Raw genomic sequence first — 27,378 nt, 5'->3', positions numbered from 1 at the left:
GATATGTCTGCCAGTCTCTCGACTCGGGTTAAACTCGAGGTCCAGTGTTCCGGGGTCAGGTTCGCCTGGATCGTACACTCCAGGTTGCTCACAGGTGGGAAGCTTTGCTGAATGGGAATTAGCAAAACCTTGAATATTGTGACACTGTTGTCTACACTACCGGTCAAGGCTAAGAAGTGTGACGTCGTCTGGATAGTTCAGCCGACCTAAGCAGACGATCTGAAGCAGTATGTGACTTCAAGACTTGAAGTGTAGCCTGTGGGGACTTGTAGTTGACATAGAATGCACTGGAGTTATACAGTGGCACAATACCTGGAGGTCTTATTCCACAGTTTGCGCTCAAAATGGTGAGTTGTACTAAGAAAGTCATGTGAACTGGACAGGAGAGTGGGCTGAGCTGCGTTCTGTACACGTGTTTACCAGATAAGCGTTGGAATATACTGAGTGCTACAGTTAACCAATAGCGCCAGACAAGGTGTAAGATAAGAGATTATATCCACCGGCCAGCAGGGAATTGGTGTCTCAGTAACTGAAGGCAGCCACGGAGTCTATGACATGGGACTGGATATGTGGACGACACTTACTGTAGTACTTGGATGTGCCTTGGCTGTAAGCCTCGCTGCTTCACCCACACTCAGGCTCGTCAATCTGGTGAGAAACATTTGTCTCTCCTCTGATACTAGTAGCGAGCCATGGTCAACTTCACTTCTAACTTGTTCCATCATGGCTGTGAGCACCCTTTGCATTGTTGAATACTCAACGAAGATTGTATATTGTGGTTTGTTCAGACTTGTTCGGACTTAGAACATATACAGACTGTGTACTGCAGTAATGGTAACACTAGACCATGTACAAGATATTGACTGCAGTACTGGTAACACAAGATCCCACACAAGGTGCTGACTACAGTAAAGGTAACATTAGACCATGTACAAGATACTGACTCCAGTACAGGATGCTGATTGCAGTAATGGTAACACAAGATCCTATACAGGATGCTGATTGCAGTAATAGTAACACACGATCCTTTACAGGATGCTGATTCCAGTAATAGTAACACGTGATCCTGTACAAGATGTTGACTGCAGTAATGGTAACAGAAAATCATCTGCGGAATGTTGACTGCAGTAATAGTAACACAAGATGCTGTACAGAATGGTGACTGCAGTAATAGTAACACAAGATCCTATACAGAATGTTGACTGCAGTAATAGTAACACAAGATCCTGTCCAGGATGCTGACTGCAGTAATGGTAACACTAAGACCATGTACAAGATATTGACTGCAGTAATGATAACACTAGGGCCATGTAGAAGATATTGACTGCAGTAATGATAACACAAGATCCCGCACAAGATGTTGACTGCAGCAATGGTAACACTAGACCATGTACAAGATATTGACTACAGTAATGGTAACACAAGACCATGTACAGGATTCTGATTGAAGTAAAAGTAACCCAAGATCCTGTACAGGATGTTGGCTGTTGTAATGATAACACTAGACCATGTACAGGATGTGCACTGCATTAATGGTATCCCTAGACTATATACAGGATGTTGAGTGCAGCAATGGTAACGCTACACCATGTACAAGATGTTGACTGCAGTACTGGTAACACAAGATCCCACACAAGGTGCTGACTGCAGTAATGGTAACACTAGACCATGTACAAGATACTGACTCCAGTACAGGATGCTGATTGCAGTAATGGTAACACAAGATCCTATACAGGATGCTGATTGCAGTAATAGTAACACAAGATCCTTTACAGGATGCTGATTCCAGTAATAGTAACACGGGTTCCTGCACAGGATGTTGACTGCAGTAATGGTAACACAAGATGCTGTACAGAATGGTGACTGCAGTAATGGTAACACAAGATCCTTTACAGGATGTTGATTCCAGTAATAGTAACACAGGATCCTACACAGGATGTTGACTGCAGTAATGGTAACAGAAGATCCTATACAGAATGTTGACTGCAGTAATAGTAACACAAGATCCTGTCCAGGATGCTGACTGCAGTAATAGTAACACACGATCCTATACAGGATGCTGATTGCAGTAACAGTAACACAGGATCCTGCACAAGATGTTGACTGCAGTAATGGTAACAGAAGATCCTGTACAGAATGTTGACTGCAGTAATAGTAACACAAGATCCTGTACAGGATGTTGGCTGCTGTAATGGTAACACTAGACCATATACAGGATGTGCACTGCAGTAATGATATCCCTAGACCATGTACAGGACGTTGAGTGCAGCAATGGTAACGCTACACCATGCACACGATGTTGACTGCAGTAATGGTATCACTTCACGTGTACCTGGGTGTTGAATGAACTTAAAGATGAAGAACATAATACATTGTACAATTCGTGTATTCAATTCTCTTTTAACCTAGGTATATCGACATGGGGACCGCAGCCCCTATCGGACATACCCCAACAACCCCAACTCCATCGACAAGTACTGGCCTCAGGGACTAGGATGGCTCACCACGGTACGTCCCATCTCAAGCATACCTTGTCTTGTATAATGGCCATACATTTTATTCTTGAAACTACATTAATATGTAAACTGGCTTTCAGGAAGGAATGCAACAGCACTACTCTCTTGGGAGATTTATCCGTCGACGCTACTCGGGATTTCTCAGCGACAAGTATCTGCACAGAGAGGTAGGTGCCACAATACATGTACCTGCTCACAGAGGTGGGTGATACATGACGTTTACCTGCACACAGGGATGGAGGACACATGACAAGTACCTGCATACAGAGATGGACACATGACAAGTACCTGCACACAGAGGTGGGTGACACATGACAAGTACCTGCACAGAGAGGTGGACGTATGGCAAGAGGTACTTTTTCTTCAATAAATCCTTCTCCTGAGATGAATCGAATCACTTGGATGTATTTCAGATCCGCGTGGAGAGTTCAGACGTGGACAGGTGCCTGATGTCTGCCTACTCCAACCTGGCTGGTCTGTACCCTCCAAGTGGATACCAAGTGTGGAACAGCAATATACCCTGGCAGCCAATCCCCGTCCACACCAGACCTGAAGTGGAGGATAACGTAAATAACACTGTCACCTGTACCATGTAAACCCATACACTAAATAAAATGGCTGTATGAAACATACTTCTAACCAGAAGTCTGTGGACCATGGGAAGTGAATAAAGTACTTCATAACACTAGCATTTATGTTTGCATTGCAGATGCTGGCCATGCAGAAACCCTGCAAGAAATACGACCAAATCGAGGCTGCAAACTTGGCATCCAACCGCATTAAGCAGCTATTGGCTGAAAACCAGGTACACGTTTTCTCAGAGCCCAAATGGTTCCATCTTTCCATCACATTACATTGGAACGACTTATCGTCTCTTTGTCCCAAACAAGAGAAAAGATATATGACTATCAGCTTTCCTTGAAGGGGAATAGATATATGTCTGACGATCACCACTGAGGTAAATTATCTTCTACCGAGTTCTTTGGGGAGAATACATGTCTGACAAACAACACTGAGACACATTTTCTTCTCCTAAGAGAAGAATAAATAGATGTATGCCTATCAGCGTTGAGACGAATAGTGTTTTCTCGGGCTCTAATAATAGAGAATACCTTTCGATTATGTGGATATATTTATTTCTTGTTTCAGGATTTCTTGCAGTTTCTGAGCAGAGAATCAGGTTTCAAATCATTCAACGTGCGCGACGTGTTGCCTGTAGCAGACACACTGTATTGCGAGGTAGGATACAGATGTCTGCAAACAGCGGACACACTTCATTGTGAGATAGGTCTCAGTGCACGACGTTCTGCAAATAGCGGACACACTTCATTGTGAGACAGGTCTCAGGGCATGATGCTCTGCAAATAGCGGACACACTTCATTGTGAGATAGATCACAGTGTATGACGTTCTGCAAATAGCCGACAGGCTTCAACTGAAAAAACATTATTCGGATCTGAGTGCAATGTTTATGCGACGTTTTATATCTTTTTTAATATTGAATTTTCAGAAAGTGCACAATATTGCTTGGCCAGCATGGGTTAACGATACTTCCTATGCTAAGCTCAGAGACCTCGAACAAATCGGCTTCGATCTTCTGTTCCATGACAACGTGGGTCGTTTGAAAGGAGGTGATGCCTAGTTTTGATTCGGTCAGCATGTTCTCAGCGATAGTTGAACAACTGGGGGATGGCAGAATATGTCACATGCAACCACCCCCGCTTGACATATACTAAACCTCGAAAGGTTCTGTCACTAGTGTAAATCTAACCACTTACTTCAGGCAACTGTTTTAAACTAGATTTTGCAAAGTATTCCATACTGATTAAATGTATTGTTTACACATGAACTGGTGTATTGAAAGACAAATTCGTAACGTTGCAAATATTACTGTCATGAGTTCAAAAAGGATGAAACTCAGTGAAAATTTGTGAATTCTTATCAGAACTTCACACCAAAACGCAGCTGTTCACATGCACATAATTTTCAGCAATTCAATGCACGATCCTCATGCATTTCATCTTCTTGGGGTTTTCCGTTGGTTCCCCCAACTTAGGAAAGATCTACATCTTTGATGTAACCACATATATCATACATAACATATAGTGAGTGCTTAAAGTGAGTCCAAACTTTTGATGGGTAGAATATTAAATGGAACGGCGGGCACAAACCTGTATTGCTTTTGATGGTGGTCATGTAAGATATTGACATTATTTTGTTTACCGAACTGTTTTAACTAATTCAACAAATTTTTTAGAACGTTTTTGGAAATATGTAAAGTGACCCCCGCCGCATCAATTTGCCGCACACTATAAATTATTTTTTAGGTTTAAGGATTGAAAATGCTTTCAACTGCTTGTATTCCCTTACTCACCAATCTACATACATGTATCAACCTGTCCAGTGAAGATCCTGGTGTGAACTGGTCTTAAGTATGACCCCTAAGCTTGTGTGGGCGACTCTTGGATCTGGTGGTCAGGCCAGATGACTCAGATACTTGACTGATATAGTACATCATCGTGCTCTATGACGGTATTCACGATACTGTTTGGTCCAGATTCGATTATTTACAGACCGCCTTCATGTAGCTGACATAATGCGGAGTGTGGCGTCTAACAACGAACATACTGTACCTATAATAGTCATCACCTATGTCACTTACGCTAGACTTGTCGAGGTGCACAGTGCACTGTGGCATCACGGGAACTGTTCATCCTGTCGTTCAAGACTACCCCTTCTGGTAGTGTGTTTGGGAATGCTGAATGGCTCTGTGTCTTTAGTATGAGATTCTTTCTGCAATCTCATACCATTTCTCGAGATACGTGCAGTCACCCATCTAGTCCTAGACATTGCAAGAGTTTTGTCTTTTAGGTCCTCTACTGAAGAAGTGGATAGAACTGGCCCAACAGAAAGTCGCGTCAAAAGCCATCACCACCAAGATGAATATGTTCTCTGCTGTGAGTAGACATAGGTAGCCACACTTCTTCTGGAATGTTCTGCTAAAGTGTGTAGTATTCTTCTGAAGATATTTCATGCGCTTTTCACTAGTTGCCCATTAAACCACATGATCGACAGAACGATGGTACACGCTTCAGTCATTTCATCCGACTGACTGAATATTTCCTCAGTGTTGTTATGAGATACATTCGTTCCTCGTGCTTCTTACTCTAAATAGGTAACTTTGGATCATCATATGTCAGCGTCAGGTTAACAAATAGTTCTTCTACTTAAGTTCAATGAACAGCCAGATGGAAATGTGAAGTAATACTTCTTTTGAAAAGAAAACTCGCACTTAATCAGAGACACATAATTACATAAATACAAAACGATACATAGATTTAGTCAATAATATACGTTGGCACACAAGGTACCAGTCGTTTAGCTCCCGCTACAAAATGTCCCAGCACATTTGGTCATGGCCTTTGACGATTCAGTTGCAATGTCTGACAATAATGACGTCTTTGTGTTTTTCATTACACACACGTGTCCGTTGCAGATTTATGTTAATACACTTTCCTTTTGCCTAGCATGACTCCACCGTAGTGTCGGTACTGACTGCGTTGAAGCTCTACAATAACATGATCCCATCCTACAGCTCAGCATTGTTCATGGAGCTACATGAAGCCACGCCCGGCGCCTTCCACGTGGAGCTGTACTACAGGAATGTGTCCTCCACAGACCCTAACGATGACACACAGCCTCATCAACTCACCTTACCAGGTGCGACTCACCATGTCTCTGTACGACAAACAAATCTACTTCCCATACCAGTAGTACATCTCACCCTTGTACCAATAACACCCCTTGCCCTAACACGAATGGCAGATCTCACCCTTGTACCAATGAAAACCTCTCATCCAAGCACAAATAACCAATCTCGGCACTTCACGAATAACACATATAAAAAACAACACACGTAATCTCTATTCATCGGTTCCTGTCTAGGCTGTACGTTCCAGTGCCCGCTGACCAACTTTGTGTCTCTCACCAAAGACATGGTTCCAACAGACTGGGACGCTGAGTGTGCTGCCTCCGACACAGGTAAACAGGGATCATTGTAACCCCTCCTTACCAAGTCCTGTGCATCAGCCACCAACTGTGCTGTTACCTCTGTTAAAAGTCTGCAGGTGTTCTTACAATGCCATCTCCCATCTGTCATGAACTGTAGGATCACTGGTGTCTATGTCCTTTCGTAACTACTTGAGCTCTAATCCATTCATAGGTAAGTAGTACCTGAAAATAGTCCAGCTAACAGTGTTCTGTTATTCTTAATGGCAATAATTCACATGTAACCTGTTCTGGGTTCCACTCAATTTACATGTTGTATCTTGTAGGTACTATTATCGGGAAGCGTGGGCATCGAGCAAGTCCAATCCTCAAAGTTCTCCATCCATATTTCAAATAAAGATCTCTCTAAGTTACACCAACTGTACTTCAAATACACATTAAACATAGATACCAATCATTTAGGTGATCACTTGTTCCGCCTCCTGAGCAATAAAACCATGACAAACCCACCAGCCAATAAACAACACCCATCTCTCAATCACCATGCCCTTTTCCCCGCAACCATAACATGGACAAGATCAAAACTAGGAATGGCAAACTATACCATTCCGTACAAAGGAAAAGAAAGGAACAAGGATTGAGCATGATTGCATGTCAGCCCTTCCTCCTGCCTTCCAGGGGAAAAAAGCAGATGAACATTATCTGTCAAGATTCATCAAAAGGTAATGTCTTGGGCAATACTGTAAGTGATGAATTATATCAAGTAACAAACAGTCATTAAGTTAATTATAAGTCAAGTCCCATCGTTGCCACATTGGTGGGACTAAAGTGCACTGAGATCGCCATAAAGGGGTTGATATGTCTGCCAGTCTCTTGACTTGAGTTAAACTCGAGGTCCAGTGTTGCGGGGTCAGGTCTGCCTGGATCGTCCAGTCCAGGTGGGTCTCAGGCTGGAAACTTTGCTGAATGGGAATGAGTGAAAACTTGAATATTGTCATGTTCAGTCAAGCATCCGATTTGATCAGAGTTCCAGGTAACAGTATGACGCCCACACCTTGTATACTCTCGAATGAAACTGAGACTGAGTTGAAGATATGTATCTGTCACCGCTGTGACCATGTCTCTGCTCCAAGCACAAATTTTGTCTATGTCAGACTTGAAATAAACTAAATCATTCCCAGTGACATCGCATGGATCATAACGAAGACTATCACAAGCTTTTGATTTGCTGATTTTGGTTGTCGACTTGAAGGTGAAGAATCAGTTGTCTGTCACGGAGAGGGAGGTTTTTGTCAATGATTTGGTCTATCAGAGTGAGTACCTCCCTTTCCGTACTCTAGAGTTTGAATTGGCCATTGCTTACACTGCTGGTTGGGTGTTGTTGATACGTCTTTATGCCCTTCCTGTCTGACAGCTCACACTGATGGCAGGGTGTAATTGACATGTCTGTCGTACAAGCACTACTCCTCTGATAGCTCACACCAATGGCAGGGTGTAGTTGACAAATCTGTTGTACATGCTCAACCTCTGTGTGACGGCTCAAACTGACCTCATGACGTATCTGACATGATCACTGTCAAAATCTGATTTGGTGAAGGTTCTATTGATCTGTGACAACTGAAGCTGTACAAACAGATAAGATTTTTGGAGGGCAAGATGACATTATGAATATCATATTTTTAATCCTTGCATAGAAACATTTTACATTCAAAATATATTGAGATTTATACAGACAAAAATGATAAAACTGTAAAAGGGTAATAACCTTTCAGGCTTGAAACAAAAATCCTCACTGTTCAACATGGAAATTCCACAATTCATGTGTTTCCAACATTATAAATAGGTGTCATGTTAGACTGTGAGTATCGAAGCATACATAATGAACATATACATTAGTTAATTATTCTCAGAATATGTATCACCATCCCTTAACATATCAACAGGAATATGAACATATTTGCAAACAGCCATGAAATATAATTAATGTTTTAAAAAGGCTGAAAACATATATCTTAGAAATGTTCATCACATTTGGACAAGTGTTTAACCATATAACAACTCAACCCATGTCAGAAGGGCAATGGGGTACAAATACCACAGCCTTGGCAGGGCTGAATACACTGTGATGCTGGACTGGGTCTGAGCAGTGGGATACAAATACTATTACTACCAAACTCACATGCTCAAAATAGGTGAGCTATGTCAGTTTTATCAGATAAAACAAAACAGACTTGGATTACTTCACTAACCTTAAATATACAGATATAACAATCTTCAGGAACAATCCGAATGGAGTATACATATAATTTGCTTAAGAGTTTCAGATAACATCTCAATAAGGTACTTTTCATGTTATAGCATTCTCTCCTCTGTCTGGACAGAACAAGACACGTAGACGTCTGGAAATAACCTAACTTGATGGTTAGACAACTACAATGTAATAATGGAAGTAAACTGGACAGTAGATAAGTGGATAATACCCTACTGCAGTGGAGAATACCAAACTACAGTGGATAATACCCTACTGCAGTGGAGAATACCAAACTACAGTGGATAATACCCTACTGCAGCGGAGAATATCAAACTACAGTGGACAATACCCTACTGCAGTGGAGAATACCAAACTACAGTGGACAATACCCTACTGCAGTGGAGAATACCAAACTACAGTGGACAATACCCTACTGCAGTGGAGAATATCAAACTACAGTGGATAATACCCTACTGCAGCGGAGAATACCAAACTACAGTTGGCAATACCCTACTGCAGTGGAGAATATCAAACTACAGTGGATAATACCCTACTGCAGTGGAGAATACCAAACTACAGTGGATAATACCCTACTGCAGTGGAGAATACCAAACTACAGTGGATAATACCCTACTGCAGTGGAGAATACCAAACTACAGTGGATAATACCCTACTGCAGTGGAGAATACCAAACTACAGTGGACAATACCCTACTGCAGTGGAGAATACCAAACTACAGTGGATAATACCCTACTGCAGCGGAGAATACCAAACTACAGTTGGCAATACCCTACTGCAGTGGAGAATATCAAACTACAGTGGACAATACCCTACTGCAGTGGAGAATACCAAACTACAGTGGATAATACCCTACTGCAGTGGAGAATACCAAACTACAGTGGATAATACCCTGCTGCAGCGGAGAATATCAAACTACAGTGGACAATACCCTACTGCAGTGGAGAATACCAAACTACAGTGGATAATACCCTACTGCAGTGGAGAATACCAAACTACAGTGGACAATACCCTACTGCAGTGGAGAATATCAAACTACAGTGGATAATACCCTACTGCAGTGGAGAATACCAAACTACAGTGGATAATACCCTACTGCAGTGGAGAATACCAAACTACAGTGGATAATACCCTACTGCAGTGGAGAATACCAAACTACAGTGGATAATACCCTACTGCAGTGGAGAATACCAAACTACAGTGGACAATACCCTACTGCAGCGGAGAATACCAAACTACAGTTGGCAATACCCTACTGCAGTGGAGAATACCAAACTACAGTGGATAATACCCTACTGCAGTGGAGAATACCAAACTACAGTGGATAATACCCTACTGCAGTGGAGAATACCAAACTACAGTGGATAATACCCTACTGCAGTGGAGAATACCAAACTACAGTGGATAATACCCTACTGCAGTGGAGAATACCAAACTACAGTGGATAATACCCTACTGCAGTGGAGAATACCAAACTACAGTGGACAATACCCTACTGCAGCGGAGAATACCAAACTACAGTTGGCAATACCCTACTGCAGTGGAGAATACCAAACTACAGTGGATAATACCCTACTGCAGTGGAGAATACCAAACTACAGTGGACAATACCCTACTGCAGTGGAGAATACCAAACTACAGTTGGCAATACCCTACTGCAGTGGAGAATATCAAACTACAGTGGAGAACACCAAACTACAGTGGATAACATGTTTTCAGGAGTTACAATTAACGGCAGTAAGGTACTATCCATATAATCAATTGCATGGCTGTACCTGTGACAGTGAGTGATATTGTACATTAAATGTATTGGGGAATTAGGTGGAAAAACATTTTAAGGATTCTTTCAAAATTGACCAAAAATTTCATTTAAATATTTAGGGAAGGGGGAGATGACGTGCAATTGGTGGGAGGTTTGTTAAAGATTCTGCAACAAATCACCCTGAATGTTTTTGATTCATGAAAATGGAAACAATGTTTGAGCAAAATTGACACTTTGAATATATGTACCATGGGAGGTGTGTGTGTAGCTAACCTCGAACTCTTGAAGTATTGCAGCTACATGAAAGTGGCTTTGAAATATTGAGGAGTGGTCCTGATCATCAATCCATGCCTTCGAGTCTCCCTTTATGACCAATATATGTGTTAGGGTCACTTCTAACCTGCTGTGACATGTATTACACTGCAGGTGCAATCATGGAAATGTTCAGAATGTGAACAGACACACAGATGATGAGCACACAACCACACAACCTTTGATGCAGGAGAGGTCAAACTTCATCTATTTCCAGAATAGTCCAACATGGAGGCAGCAAGGAAATATGCCATTTTATCAATATCTAACATAAATAAAGCTGCCAGCATAAGAATAATCAAATTCATTGTAACTTTTGGTATTAAAAAAATGATGTCACATTTTAAACATAACATTAGAATTATGTTCTTGGACGTATTTCATTCTCCACATGTTGGTATACTATTGCTGTATACTATACAAAAACTGTCTCTATGCTAAAGGGAGTATTCTAGATGATGTTAATGTATAAAAAGTGTGAGGCAACAACTTAGACAGTCTTGTACAACAGGTTTGGTCCAGAGGAATAAATCAGTATCAGCTGCAACTCTGAGGAGGATCATAGTTTGTATTTGAACTTGTCCTTCCTCTCACGGATTTCCCCCAGAGCCTGGGCCCTGACTTGATGTGTTGGGGTTGAAAAGTTCTCCTTGTTTAAGATGCCCATTTGGGCCAGCACAGACTGTTCACCTGTTCTCAGGAATGGGTTATACCTCTTTTCTTCTCCAACAGTAGAAGGACACTGAAAAACATGCATTACTTTGAAATGTCTTGGACGTCTTGAGCCAACATGGGGGGTCGGGTTACAATTGTTGCACTGATTTCAGAGATACTTCAAACTAGGCCTTAAACTGAGTGGCTAGCTGCCTAAAGTCTCACACAAAGTCTTCAGACATTAGATGGGTGTTTGTAGATACAACAAGCAGCTTCAAAAGTGCAATGTACATGTGTTGAGGCCTGTGATACATATTTATAGAACTTAAATCAATACTAACAAGTAGTTAATATTGCAATTTGATTACAGGCATAAAATGTTGACTTTAAGGACAACAGTACCTGGTCAGCTGGATTTCACTGTGTGCAAACTGATATGGTTCGTGGCTGAAGTGATATGATATTTGTATATTCCGTTTTGATGTTCAGTTACATAAATCGTTCAATTTTCTGGACATGGGATAATTTTCTCTATCTCGTTTAGCTTTATGTTGCTTTTCTGTTCTGTTGAAGTAACATAAACATCTGACATCAAGACACTTGCACCCTGATAAAGTACTATAATACATAACTTGGTGATTTTACTTTATTCAGTCAAACTGCACACATTAATGTTGAATTAATAGTTCACACATTAATACTTCACAATAGGCAGGGCGCGTAAGAGAGCACCTTTCAAAACCTACCCATCAATAAGTCACAACCAGTTTTTCTACACAAACTTGTGATGTACACAGGTTTCAGGTACTTCCTAGACATGTACATACCGTAGGTGACTTCTGTTCTCGCTTTGCTTTAGCCCACTTCAACTTCTCCTGTACAACACACAAATTGTATGGCACATGGTTACAACTAATTCAAAGAAATTTTATTGTATAAAGACACTGACAAGCATATACAAGTGATAAGCATGAGGGGCAGGACTAATGGATGTCAATGTGTTTATTATGAGGACCATAATATTCAGAGTACTTACCTGGTGAACACAGGAGTATATACTGTAAAACATTGTTTTCCTCCATAAATTATTTCGCCTTGAATTGTATTCTATAATTTTGGTGCATTACCTGTTATCTCATAAACAACATGTGGTATTACCTCGGCATCTGAGTTTTCACTGTCAAGATGGCAGGCAAACTCCAGGTTATCAGTAGCATACTCATGTCCTGCAATAAACAGTGGAGTAGGCCATTTCCCTGTCTGTAACACTCTGAGACAAGTTTGTATACTAGATCTGTACACTATTTCAACCAAGTATAATAATCCTTCTCTCATGGATCTTCAACATTCAGATTTGTGAAGATTCTCTTAGTTGTTGCAATGAAACAAAACAAGACTAGAATTGGAACTAACATAGTGTCAAGAGCTAATTATATTTAATGCAATACATATAATAGAACTGGGACAGTCATGCTTTCTTGAAATAACCAACTACATGCACATGAAGTGTTCCAATTAATGCAGGTTTTACCATCAAAGTAAATCATAAATAAACATATCACCTGCATCCACTATTAATCCTTTGATAAGTCAATGGAACGTATGAATCAGTGAGGTTAGTTTCATACTACATTTGGCAATATTCCAGCCATATGGCACAGGGATAAACCTGGCTCAGAAAACATGCACATGGGATCAAAAACATGATATTTTTCCAAATCTTATGAGATTTAACTGTTCATGATCGCTCAGAAGAAAAAGAATACAAGACAAATACGACAGTATCATAATCAATTTCACGTCAAGCAATCCTGAATTGCAATGAATTTAAAGTCTGTAGATCTACTAGCATCACCATCGGTGTCTCCATTCTGGTTGTCATCAAGGTCAACAACTTAACTCTTTCAACACCAGTCAACTTAACTCTTTCAACACCAGTCAACCAGAGGCATATACTGCCATGACACCGAGGTCATAGATGAAATTTATGTTTATCAAGAGAAAATATCAACTCATAAATCATTATTGCTACTACATATCATATACCAGTTGAAAGGTCTAATCTTACTGTTTATAAATATGAAAGTTATTTTTTATCATATTTTTCAGTAAAAACAACTACAACTTCAATAAATTAATTTTTAATGAAAATGCAGGCATACACATTTAATGTCCAGATGAACCATGTGGGGAAGAAAAAACCGGAGAGGTTTTTTTCTATTTGTAACAAGTCATGACATCCCCTTCACTTTTTCTGTCATATGTTCATTTATACACAATCAAAAAATTATTCTAGAAAGATTTCTGAAGTAATATGTATGGTCGTGTATTTCCCAATATCAGTGGCATTTCGCTTGGTAACATGATACAACAGTGTGAAAAACCTCTGTTTTAAAATCTTTGCCTGATACTGAATAACATGTGAGATGATTCATTTGATGGCGGGTATCATTCGAAAGCTCTGAACATCAGCAAAATGACTGTATCCTTGCCAAGAGTATTTTCATAGTTGTAAGAAGTGTTTTTATTGGATAAACATTGGCTTCTAATGACTAACCCCATAAACGAAAAAGAATGACATGACACGACCGCGCAATAAAGATTGAAATAGTAAGTTATAATGTTTGTTCGACAATTTTTATGAGTACTGTTGTTGATTTTATTCTTCAGATTATGTGATTTGTTTAATTATATCCTCTACGCATTGTTAATTTGCTCACTGAGAACTCGTTGCCGAAGCATGTGTGTGAGAATATTTTTTTTTCAATAACATTGCGGAAAATAGTTTACAATTCTAATCTTGTCGATAATATATGGCCATAGATAGATTTGATAAATGAATCATCTGTTAGTTAGGTTCCTAAAAGTATAAATCATTTTGATGCGACTACTGACTGGTCGATTTTTCGACCTACAGTGCCTGGGGACTGGTGATGTCTTGGCCAATTTTTCGGCCTACGGTGTTGAATGGTTCAAGTTGTTTCTTTGTTTTCATTCGTAGTCTTTAAGAATTTAAAGATTTTAATATCCAATGAGATGGTTTCGTTAGTAGCCGCCCTTTGTGAGATGTTGCAGAACACAACTTCCAAATGAGAACTCTGTACACCATCGCACAATGCATAAACAACACAGTGCTGCGAGGCTCAGAGTTTGCCATACTCCTTGCAGCGGAGCTCATTTTGTGCAGCGCTGTGTAACGATGTTCAATGTTCGATACCAGAAGTTATGGTTCGAAGATTAAAAATAGGTAGAAAGCAACGGGAATATCTTTGAAAGGACAAAAGAACGACAAGTCCTTTCTCAGTAAAATAGATTTGAAAACTTTACTATTTCTTATCATACAGGTGAGCAGGATGCGATTTTAAATCGCTGCAGATAGATTTGAGTGCGATTTTATAGCAACTGATGCGAGAAAATCACGATATCGCGGCCCAATTCAATCCCTGATGGCAGAGGCCTGTAAAAAAATTGAATCTGGATCAGACAATCCACTGATCAACAACAAAGGCATTGATCTACACCTGTTGGGATACAATGACATGTCAACCAGGCCAGCAAGTCTGACCACCCAATCCTATTAGTTGCCTATCATCACAAGCATGGGTTGCTGAAGATCAATTCTAACCCAGATCTTCACAGGTCACAACATCTATGAGTTGCTACTGGTTCATCCGAAATATCCAAATGACAGTGAGAAATTAATTTATTTTTTATTCATCAAAAAATGTATATATAATATAGAATGTTCCTACTGTTATTTAGTTGTTTATCCTGTGTATATGATCGAGTATATCTTACCTGGCCAGATGAGTGTGGAGTCGTGAAGCTCACACATCTTGTCAAGGGACATGAGCATGGTGGATGGCGTACCCTCAAACATTCGACCTGAACATAACTCCTCATATTACAGTGAATAGCAAAAGAAACATAGTAGTAAACCGTACACAATCAAACAGTTATTATGCTACATTAACAAAGTATAAATCGCAAAAATACGGAGAAACATTTACAAGGCAATACATAGCATTACTGTTACCTTGATTTGAACACTAAAATGCCAACATTCAACTCTCAGAACCACCTACACATGCTATGGCCAATGAGCAGTAAACTGCCTTGCATGGTTAACATTTGAGGAATTCCAATGGCATGGGTCCAGACGGACTCCAATGTTCCACTTACCACATCCGCCAAGGAAGACATGATCCCCAGAAAACAGGCAATCCGGTGCTCCAAAGCCAAGACCTTCCAGAAGATAGACCACATGGCCTACTGTGTGACCAGGTGTGAACATGACTGTGAACTTCAGACCACCAAATGTCAGCTTGTCCCCATCCACTACACCACTGCAGAAATGTCAGGTCAGCAATGCATTCTTCCACCATTTTTAGCTTTTTAAGCTTTAGACCAATTGTTTAGGAAAACTTCCTATTTCTTAAACTGTGACAACCAAATGACACATACACAGTGAATAAAAGTATTGCAAAACCCCATAACATATTTATTTCCAGAAGGGGATCTGGATTGGTAAACAAGCAATATATTGCTTATGTTAATACCGCTCCAGGATACAAGTAACTTATATAAAGCAGTCGTGGGGAGAAAAGCATGCAAATCAAACAATAAACAATAGCTTTCTGAGAATGTAACAATCAAAACTTGAAAACATAGCCACTTATAACATTGAGATCATTAGTGTCGGAAGTGCAGTTTCACCTTACTATTACAACACAAATCTGCCTGAGAGTACAATGAAAGAATGCATAGATTCTAATAGTTCGTGATTACCATTAGCAGATCCATTAGAGTGGCCGTATAGTATTGATTTGATATCATATCCTTTGGTATAGAAGTGCATTTTGTGTCTTATGTCAGAGTAATTTATGCACGAAAAAAAATAGTGAATTGGATCTTCGTAAGAGTAGCCACAAGAACAAGACGGATTTGAAGATAAAAATCGTTCATATTTGTGTGCGTTTAAATCACTGCAACTGAGCCTGAGCCGCGAATGAATAATCTGACAGAATCTTGATCCTGAGTTTAAATTAGTTTGATTATTATATGACACACTAATTTTTTTCTTAAAACTACCCAGAGTAGCCGATTCTCTATGATCAGTAGACAAAGAATTCTACAATCTTACAGTATCTGGGAGAAATGACTTAGCATAAATTGCACTTTTGCTATCGATAGTTTGGAGCTTCAAATGATCTCGAAAACTGTAGTTTGTTGTGTCAGATACCTTAGGAGGGACGAGATTGCTCAAATATTTTGGAGTGAAATTATTAACCATCTTATAGAAAAATGTTAGTTTTTGGATGTGTCTGCGAGTACATAGTGGTTGGAAATTTGTCTCATCATAAATTTTCTTATGACTCGTACCGCGAACAGCACCACAAATAGTTCTGAGTGCATCAAGATTACGTTTTTCAAGTGTTAATGCTTGCTGTTTGGTACAGTTGTCCCAGATGTGACAACAGTAGTCGAAAATAGGCAAAATAAATTGTATGTACATTGTTTGCAAAGTTTTCCGTGAGAGACGATATTTAAAACCTCTAAGACAGTTTACCATGGGTGCAACCTTTTTAGCGATGCAGTTAACATGGTCTGTCCAGGAGCAGTCATGCTGTAAAGTAAGTCCCAAATGTTTATGGCTATTAACACCATTAATGTTATAACCCTTCATTGTTAAATTTAGTTTTGGGCTTGCCTGCACTTTACAAGAGAATTGTATAGAATCTGTTTTATTGGGATTAAATGTAACTTGCCATTTGTCGGCCCAATCAGAAATTTTACGAAGATCATTATTAAGACACAGAGCAGTTTCGGCAGGATCGTCTTTTATAGCATGAAGTGATGTGTCATCTGCGAAGAGACAGATATTGCTGTTAATTCCTTCAACAATGTCGTTGACATAAACTATAAACAGTAGGGGTCCTAGGACAGAGCCTTGTGGAACGTCGGCTAAGAGTGATCTTTGGTCAGACGTATAACCATTTATAACAACTCTTTGAACTCTGTTGTCTAGATAACTCTCAAACCATTTCAACAAATTACCCCCGATACCATAACGTCTTAGCTTGTGTATAATACCTTTATGCCAGACTTTGTCAAAAGCCTTACTCACGTTACAAAATACAGCCCTAATTTCCTTACCTTTATCGACTGCACTCGCTATAAAGTCATACAGGTACGTTAGTTGATTTACTGTTGAATCACCTGGCACGAAACCGGATTGTAAGTTTGTAAGTATTTCATTATCCCTAAATTGATTAAATACGTGTTTGAAAATGCATCGTTCAAAAGTCTTTGCTACACAGCTTGTTAGTGCGACTGGTCGATAGTTACAGCATTCATTTATACTGCCTTTTTTGCGAATAGGAACAACTAATGCCTCCTTCCAAATATCGGGAAACACTTTGTTCTTTAATGATATATTAAAAACTTCAGATAAGGGAACTGCTAATTCTCTTGTATTCATTTTCAGGAATTTGTTGCCAATACCATCTGGGCCTGTTGCTTTGGTGGTGTCAACAGAGAAGAGAATATCGTCGATTTCTTGCGAGCTAAATGTTAGGTCACATAATGGATTATCTACCTCTGAGTGAATTTCGGGAATATCCCTATTTGGAGCATCTACTCTTGCCTGATCTGCAAAGAAATCATTCATAATGTTTGCTGTTTCAGCACTGTCATCGCATAGTTTGTCGTTATGGATTATCGAAGGAAGAGTGTTAATATTGGTGATATGTTTACTTTTTACATAATTCTTAACTAGACGCCACCATGTTTTTGTACCGTGTTCATTGTTTATCTTTTCATCAATTGTTTTTGTGTACTTCCTCTTTGCATTTCTTACCACGGATATTTTATTTCTACTCGATCTAAAAAAAGCCCAGTCAGATGATGAGTTATGCCTTTTTGCGATTTTATGATGGCGATTGCATCTACGAATCAATTTACGTACCTCACTACTCATCCAGGGGGCATCCCGGGGCCTTATCGTAACGACTTTATTTGGAATATAACTATCGCATACGTCAAGAATTGTACCTGTAAAGTCGTCTGCGATACGGTTAATATTTTCAGAGGCGAAGATAGCATGCCAGTCAAGAGTACATAGGGCATTTTTAATCCCGTCAAAATCAACTAGCGTATAATTATATATTTTTCTCTTGTAATTGATCGATTGTGCAATCGACTCATTAATAGTAACATATACAGGGCAATGATCGCTACACACTGGATCTAAAACACTCGATTTTAGTAGGGTGCTAACGCTTGAGACGAAGATGAGATCGATTAATGTACTAGAACTGGGTGTAATCCTTGTAAGTTCGGTTATGAGTTGTGTTAGTCCAAATAGCAGTTGTAATTGGTTGATTTTATGACTTGTATCTGTAAAAAGATCAATATTAAAATCGCCAACTACAATTGTATCCATATTAAGATCAGTAGCGTTATTGATAGAATCTTCAATTAAATCCCAATAAGCTTCTGTTTTGTCTGCGTGATAAAACGTTCCTATTAGGTAGTTCCTTTTTCTACATCTTATTTTTATCCATATCGCCTCAAGCCCGGGTATAGTTAAATTCTCCATATATTCGGCATTTATTTTACTTTTAACGTACACTGCAACTACCTCGCCTCTACTCTGTCTATCATTTCTGAGAGGTGAATGAAAGCCAGGAATCAGAATATCATTACTACTGATACTATCATGTAACCATGTTTCAGTAAGACATATGACATCGTACGAGCCAAACTCTGCCTCAAGTATGTCAATTTTATCTTAGTTCACGACTATTAGTTGGACCTGGGTTAGGATGAATATCGCCACAGACCAAGAGAATAAGAGACACTACCAGGGAGACTTTGGCATTGTATAGGCAAAGGAGTAGTAAAGAATAAGAAGTATGTTTAAGCTTCTTGGCAGATTTGTTTTCAATGTGACAAACAAAGGAACCCACCACGTGTCTATACTGTACAATATCAATCATTATCGAATAGTTTAATCATCATAATTTGAGTGGGTTCACTTGTGAGAAAACAAATCGTATTTAATTTCCGACATGCGACTGAAATGCAATATAACTGTGTATGTAAAGCTACTGATATGTTAAAAGAGAAAGGCAAACATATCTGTATGCTAGTGGGTAGATAACGTGAACAATGTATCTCTCTGACAGAAGTGCAAGTAGATAATCTCACAAAGATAAGAAAACAGGAATGAACAAAAAATAAAATCATGTTACAGATGGAATCTTTCATCTGCAACAAGAAAGGCAACAGTGGAAAACAAAACAACATCTACTAAACCAGCATGGTGATTCATCGTAATCTCGACTCTGCATGCTGCTCAGGATGCACGAGCGTCTGTTATGTAATAAGAATGTGTTGGGCGGACTGAACCTGACAAACATTTTTTCAAGAGAGACAGCGGTATGTCACAAATATTAGCAAGATATCTATACAGTTACTCTTTATGAATTATGAAAGGACTGAATACGCAATACAAAGGTAATCCCTGGGAGGTTTGACAGCGTTTACTCAACGTAAGTTGCACTTGTGTTCCACATGCTGCCTGCACAAACAAACATATGCAGATATACAAACACATGCATATGCACGCATACACATGCACACATGTACACATGCACCCACATACGCAGGCATATACATGTACGTATACATAGACATATACACATATATACATAAGCATAGCTATACCCACATATGTATAACACTTATATACACATTAACATACTCAAACACATTCACGTGCACATGCACACATGCATGCAAGAATACACATATATAATTACGCATACACATTCACACACACGCATGAAAAACATTCATGACATAAACTAGACGTGTCGTAGATGCGCAGGACACTAAGATATAGTAATACTTTGTCAGTGGGCGTAAACACTGATATCTCTTGACATCGAACGCTGCACATGAAAGACATGGAAGAGTCTTGACTTACTCAGGGAGGCCATTAGGCTATTGTGGTGACGTAACACATGATATCATGACACCGGTCAGGAGAGGTCCCAAAAACAACAAACACTGCACGTGGACACATTTTCAGCACGGAATAAACGTGCCGTAGCTGGAGTCATTCATATACCGTATGAAAATGCTTGCTTAGCGAATGAAAACATTGGTTATAGCAAGTGGAAATAATCCAAAGCATCTTGTCTGTGCATAGGCGAAGACGTTAGACTTCTTGTGTTGAAAACAAACAATACAGGTTTTTACACGCATATTTTTTTAGATCATGATATGATCATGACGATTGCTTAGATTATGTCAACGTTGCATGCATTGAGACACCAGATGCATGCTGAAGCAACGCAATACATATATGTTAGCCATGCATAGTATCATGTCTCTAGATCGAGACAATGAACACTTAATTATGATTTTACGACCTTTTCTTGACTGAGGCTAATAGTTGTCAGAAGTTTTGTGGAATCGAAAGCTTCTTTGTACTGAGTAGGATTTGCGACCTTTTTGACCTTGCCATCTTTGAGCTTTTTCAAGATGACCCCACCTGTGACCCAGGAGGATTCAAACTTGTGATCATTAACCATTTGTCGTGCGTCACGAGCTATAGTAGCACGTGTTTTAGTTAAATCTTCATTTATGAAGACTGTTGGTTTTTCTAGTTTCTTTACGTTCTTCAGTTTTGACTGGGATTGTAATAGCAGACGCTTAGTGGCGTTGCTTACAAATCGCACGAGCACTGGACGTGGACTTTCTTGTGGGGCGTCTTGGTACCCTATGACTGATGTCAATGTCACATTCTCTGATATTAACCCCAATTGTTTTTGCCAGTGAAACTATAATCCTATCGATATTTTCCCCCTCTGTCATACATTTTTGTCAAACTGTAGTGAAAGTGAGCTTCATACTAGTGTGGTTGTGCTGCTGGTGATGTTAGAGAAAGTTACTGCCTTGGTGATGTTGTGAGAAGGCCACTGGCTTGAATATTGTCTAAGGCAACAGGCTGTAAGGTAAAGGTGAAGTCAGTGAAATCTACTGCCTTGCTCAATCTCAAAGTCTACTGCCTTGGTGATGTGGGTTCAATGTTACTGCCACGGTGACAGTGAGCAAGGCTGCTACCTTAGAGATTTGGGACAAGGGCTACTTAATTGATGATGGTGAAATCAAAACTACAAACTTAAAGGTCGTGGACACTGGGTACTAACTTAGCAGTTTGGGGCAATAGTTATTAACTTCGATGGGTTGGACAAAGGCTACTAACTTGGTAATGTTGGGCACATGGTCCTCTGTTCCTCCGAAGATCCGGACGTTTGGGTAGGTAGACTTCATGGCTTCATTCCCTCCACTATGATCCCTACACACAGAGAGCAGACTTTAATCTTTCAATTCTTCATTACACTATCCATTTTAACTCATCTAAGGCTGAATTTGAGTTTTACAGAATGTACTCTTTGACTGATGTGATAAGAAAGAAAGATGTGATCAGTCAAGGAATGTCTGCTAAAGTGTGTTGTATTTACCAGTGTTTGTGGGTGATGAGAATTGCTTCAGGAGTAATGTTCATATCATTCAGCACTTTCTGAAAGAGAGAAGTGAAAGAGTCATCCAGTGTTGATAACACACAATGTCATGGATGGGCTAGCAACTGCAAAAGGCAACCTAATCTATTTAACAGTTGCCATAAACTACTTATCCTTGACAAAAAAGGATATCTAAGTATCATTTAATTTTGTATATTATTATATATCATTATAATGTTATTATTATATTATTGTACTGTGTCCTATTCATGAACGTTGATAACAGAATGAGGATATGCAACACCATGCAATGTGCATGATATACCAGGCATGACTTCAAACATGGGCATGTACATCCATGATACAATGCCAAGGATGGGCATGTTCTACAACATACAATGTCACGTATGGGCATGTACATCCATGACACAATGCCAAGGATGGGCATGTTCTACAATACACAATGTCACGTATGGGCATGTACATCCATGACACAATGCCAAGGATGGGCATGTTCTACAATTCACAATGTGAAGGATGGGCATGCTGTACAATACACAATGTCAAGCATGGATATGTCCATCCATGGCACAATGCCAGGGGTGGGCATGTTCAACAATACACAATGTCAAGGATGAGACTGACCATCCATGACACAATGCCAAGGGTGGGCATGTTCTACAATACACAATGTCCAAGATTGGCATGTTCAGCAATACACAATGTCAAGAATGAGGTATGTACATCCATGACACAATGCCAAGGATTGGCATGTTCTACAATACGCAATGTCAAGGATGGGCTTGAAATGCAGTCAATTCCCGATGAGTCAAATCACTAGGGACCAAGTAATAAATTTGACATATCAATGTATCCGAGACATAGGTATGTCTATGAGGGTAGAAAAAATGGCCGGGACCGATAGGTACTTCGAGTTATGCATAATATTCGAGACCCCGGCAATGAGATGTGAGTGTACATGACAAAATGTACAGAATTGGCATGTCATCCATAAGCCGAGGGACAGGCCTCATAAGTACTTTATCATTAACCATCACTTGCAAAACAAAACCTTGACCCTGCTTACCTGCACTGGTTCTGGATCCCCAGGGTCCACCACCACAGACATGTTGGAGGCCTTGTCTGTGATCAGATAGGCATAATTATCTAACAGCATGGGAATGGGGATGATAGACAGATCTGGAAACAAGAAAATTAGATGTAAAGAATAAAAAAAGAACTGTCTGAAATATTACAGAAATTGCACAGTAGCTTATGTGGATGCATAACAGAGTTACTGTCAGCACTGACATACAAATATTTTCTGACAAAACCACCCACTGAGGACTAACAAATAAACATAAGACAAAGAACTACATATTAACCTGGCTTATTACCATGCTGAATCTGCATCAAAATATTCTAATGTTATTTAATTATGCAATCTTTAATCCTACCTTATTTGGTTTGTTGACATGACAACACTTATACACCATATATTACAACAAGAGTCATCAAAAGATGACATATCCCCCCGGTCCCAACATATTTGTAAGGACAAATCATCTGAAGGTTACTTGATGTTGTTTTAGACTAAGTTTGAATCGTTTCCATGGAAATCATGAAAAATATAAATGACATATATCTGTAAACAGCAAAAGGCATCAAGATCTTCAAGATCTGCCTCATATCTCTGCCAAGATCTGTTGAAAGATATCAAATGGTTTTTGAGTTGTGCTCCGGAAATGAAGCCCATCCCTCCATTTTGAGACTAAGTCCAAAATGTTTCCATTGAAACTGAGAAAATAGTACATCACAAAAACCTGTAATTTCCAAAAGGCACCACTTTAGATTCTGACTGATGTATCTAACAAGTTTTGCAGAAAAATACTGAACAGTTTTTGAGTTATGCTCCAGAAACGAAGCCCATCCCTCCATTTTGAGACAAAGTCCAAAATGTTTCCATGGAAACCGAGAAAATGAGAAATCACAAAAAACTGTAAATACCAAAAGGCACCACTTTGGGGTCTGCCACACATATCTACCAAGTTTTGCAGAAAAATATTGAACAGTTTTTGAGTTCTGCCCCGGACACGAAGCCCATCCCTCCATTTTGAGACTAAGTTCGAAACATTTCCATGGAAACTGAGAAAATAATAAATCACAAAATCCTGTAAATAGCAAAAGGCACCACTACAGCTTTTTGAGTTCTGCTCCAGAAACGAAGCCCACCTCACCATTAGACTAACACCAAAATGTTCCATGGAAATACAGAAAAAAATTAAAAATGCAAAAACTCTGTAAATAGCAAAAGGCACAACTATAGGTTGAGATTATTATATCTATTAATTTTGGTCTAAAAATATTGAACGGTTTCCTAGTTATCCTCCGGAAACCAAATGATGATGGACAGACAGACGGACGGATGCATCAACTATATCCCCCTGCATTACATGCATCTGGGCTGGACATTGCCACTGCGCTTAGGGTCGTTGGGGGAGGACCTCAGGAGGCTGGACATGGGTAAATATGGTTCACCTTCTTCATATGCTCTATGGGGTTGTTTTGAATAGCAAACTGTAAGGATTACTATCTACTAGGCATCCAGAGAGTATGTCTAACTTTATTCCTTTCTTTTAAGCCATATGGTAAAGTGTGTATAGTTCCTTGACTAATACCCCTTGCATATAGTTTTGTGTGTTTGACTCACCCTGTTCCACAATTTGTAATTGTCTGAGGGGCACCATTGTACCGTGTATTTGCGAAGATTGAAGTTACCAATGCAATATCACTGTCACCCAATCTGTGTTTGCTCATCTTTGACTCCTTGCAAATTAGTTTCATTGTGGAAACGTCCATGTGGACGCTACTGTGGGAGTTTGGTTTATCTACAGCCACATTTCTGTCTGCTATTTTTATGTTACGGTACGGGAACTAAGGCAGTAGCACCGCGAGGTGTCAGCTGGCGCCATAACAAACAAATTGAATTTGCAATATAAAAAGACTAATGAATGAAATCAATAATTTGAATTTCATGTATGTATAAACAGAATTTTGAATTGCCATATGTAAAAAGCTTGAGTGAGCACTGAAATCAAACAACAGCAAACAAAACAGATACACTGTGCATCTGACACAGCTGACTTTGTTTACCATTGAACACTGTAGGTTCTGTGCTGGAATGGTCTTCTCCCTGCAACTTCTCTCTGGCCTTCTTTATCTCTTTCTGGTGGTAATAGTATCCCACGCGTGTCCGTGTGTATAGAAAGTACCTGCAGCATACACCATGGGGTAGAGAGTGATAAGGACATATATTTATTAAGGGAACATCCATAACATATGGCTGGGACGTGGGTTTTGGTGATGATTGTTCTGGTGAGGTAGGGAGATCATCAATTTTATATGCATGTTCTGGAGGGAGGTTCACTGATTTCATACATGACAAGCAGGAGGGGTTTTCACTTACTTTGTATATTTATTTTAGGGGGTTGCCATTCACAATGTACATGCAGCTCCATAACAATCATCATCACCCCCTTTCCATAAATTATGAACAGTCCCTTACCATTTTACTATTTTATAGGACATTCATACAGCGTGCATGTCCACACACCTACTACATGCTCAAGGCACATTTACAGATGAATGACTTCTACATTCGGGTTATGTGACGTTTCGATACAGATTCTTGTATTTTTGTCATGAAGGTATCTAGGGCATATAGAGTGCCAGCAGGCAGCAATACACATGGTTGTGTGTTTGTTGGTGAGGACAGATGTTATTAAATGCTATCCTGATGAACACCAACTCCATGTCTGTTTTCTTAAAATACTACACACCGGCTAACATGCAGTTATCATTATGGAGATTTTACAGAATATACTTTCACTCTCATTCTAATCCGTTTATTGGTGTATTAAGTTGATACAAACATGTCATAAGACTTATATGATAAGAACGAAGGCTAATTAATACGCTGCAATGAGACTGCATCAAAGACACAAGTGTACTTTCGTTTCATTTTCTAGGTATCTGCTTGTCTCAACTTGAGTTTTGGGGACATTACTGAAACATTATTCTAACAAACAAAATAAACTGGGCAATCTACATTTAAAGAGAGTACGCATGGCGTTTACAACAACATGTTTGAGCTGAGATAAACTGGTATGTGCGATGTGTGTCTGGTTTACCCAATCCTGAAGAAACAACTTCCTGCTTTAGCCATTGCTATCCTCCGACAACGGGAGAGGAGTTTGTAGCAGCGACAAAACGAGACATGGAATACCAGTCAAACAGCCCAAAGCGGATGTGATTTAGAGTTACTTCCCTTGTACACAAGCAGACGACACTAAACAGCAAAGCGGCAGCTAACATCCGCACAGGATATACATGTGATATATCCTCGTGTTGTGGGTTTCCGAACACTTAAGAACACCCACTTTTGTTTCAGTTATTACATGAAGAATTCTAAACATGTTGTAGATTCTATAGATCTAAGATAAGTGTATTCCAAACGCAAGCAATCATTCAATGCATATGATTTACAATGTCCGTGTGACGTAAGACTCATTGTTCGGACGACAGTGATAAAACTATTATAACACGGATCAAACTTTGGACTCGTAAGTGCCACAGTCTCTGAGCATAAATTATTTAAATACTGCTTGCAACTTTGAGTCACCAAGGGTTGGCATTGTTTCTCGTTTTTGTAATTAGATCTATATGCATCATTGACACTTTCATCAGTGACATGTTTACTCTTCCATTGTATCCATGCGTGGTATTCACATAAGCTTTGCGTATTAGAAAATAAATATGTGTAAATCAAATAGTGAACTAACAGAAATGAACCTTTATTTTCCAAATCCTTTATTGCTACCTTGAAAGATACCTTTCAAGCTGAAGGATACATCCATCGCCAGCCTGAACAACCAGTTAAACGAATGTATGTGCAAATCGCTACCATTACTTGCTGCACAGATTCAACGCAAAGATTCAACCTGTACTAAGTAGAATTTCCGAGTAATAAGTCATAACTGTATCTACTGAGGAATGGAAACGACATACATATCTAGTATATGTATAAGCTGTACAAAAATTATGTTGTCAGAATGAAAATATTTTTTTAAAAAAACTTCTCCCCCAAACCCATTGAGTGTTTAGCAGCTGGCAATGATTACGTACAACATGGATTGTTGTATCATGGCTTTTCAATAGTATAATGTCTGTTCTCGGATATCACACCACAATGTACCTATTCACAGTTGAAATATGACTCGTATGTATGTATGTATGTATGTATGTATGTATGTATGTATGTATG

The 27,378-nt window shown here is 39.4% G+C and overlaps 2 protein-coding genes across 2 annotated transcripts; one reads left to right on the top strand and one right to left on the bottom strand.

The window, feature by feature from the left end:
* Positions 1 to 479: 479 nt before the first annotated feature.
* LOC137255891 (prostatic acid phosphatase-like) lies at positions 480 to 6,989 on the top strand. Its single transcript, XM_067793473.1, has 11 exons — positions 480 to 651; positions 2,410 to 2,508; positions 2,597 to 2,683; positions 2,930 to 3,082; positions 3,226 to 3,321; positions 3,666 to 3,755; positions 4,026 to 4,146; positions 5,387 to 5,472; positions 6,043 to 6,235; positions 6,461 to 6,556; positions 6,850 to 6,989. Exons 1-11 carry the CDS (start codon positions 556 to 558, stop codon positions 6,918 to 6,920), a joined length of 1,188 nt encoding a protein of 395 aa, XP_067649574.1. The 5' UTR covers positions 480 to 555; the 3' UTR covers positions 6,921 to 6,989.
* Positions 6,990 to 8,164: 1,175 nt separating this feature from the next.
* On the bottom strand, positions 8,165 to 26,359 carry LOC137255204 (probable hydrolase PNKD). Its single transcript, XM_067792622.1, has 10 exons — positions 26,246 to 26,359; positions 25,209 to 25,327; positions 23,143 to 23,255; positions 22,056 to 22,114; positions 21,797 to 21,889; positions 15,703 to 15,866; positions 15,319 to 15,405; positions 12,679 to 12,746; positions 12,348 to 12,395; positions 8,165 to 11,608 (listed from the first exon to the last, which is right to left on the bottom strand). The coding sequence occupies exons 1-10, from the start codon at positions 26,278 to 26,280 to the stop codon at positions 11,426 to 11,428; spliced, it is 969 nt and encodes a 322-aa protein (XP_067648723.1). The 5' UTR covers positions 26,281 to 26,359; the 3' UTR covers positions 8,165 to 11,425.
* Positions 26,360 to 27,378: the final 1,019 nt, after the last annotated feature.

Source organism: Haliotis asinina, chromosome 11 (genome assembly GCF_037392515.1).
Source record: "Haliotis asinina isolate JCU_RB_2024 chromosome 11, JCU_Hal_asi_v2, whole genome shotgun sequence".
Lineage (NCBI taxonomy): Eukaryota > Metazoa > Mollusca > Gastropoda > Lepetellida > Haliotidae > Haliotis > Haliotis asinina.
This window is presented reverse-complemented; position numbering and strand designations above follow the sequence as displayed.

Excerpts from the sequence above, each read along its gene's own strand:
- LOC137255891 (XM_067793473.1), top strand. The coding sequence starts at position 556 with ATGGGACTGGATATGTGGACGACACTTACTGTAGTACTTGGATGTGCC. Across the intron at positions 652-2,409 it reads CACTCAGGCTCGTCAATCTG|GTATATCGACATGGGGACCG; the intron begins GTGAGAAACATT and ends CTTTTAACCTAG. Across the intron at positions 5,473-6,042 it reads AGATGAATATGTTCTCTGCT|CATGACTCCACCGTAGTGTC; the intron begins GTGAGTAGACAT and ends CCTTTTGCCTAG.
- LOC137255204 (XM_067792622.1), bottom strand. The coding sequence starts at position 26,280 with ATGGCTAAAGCAGGAAGTTGTTTCTTCAGGATTGG. Across the intron at positions 12,747-15,318 it reads CTCCACACTCATCTGGCCAG|GACATGAGTATGCTACTGAT; the intron begins GTAAGATATACT and ends TGTTTATTGCAG. Across the intron at positions 12,396-12,678 it reads GTGAAAACTCAGATGCCGAG|GAGAAGTTGAAGTGGGCTAA; the intron begins GTAATACCACAT and ends TGTGTTGTACAG.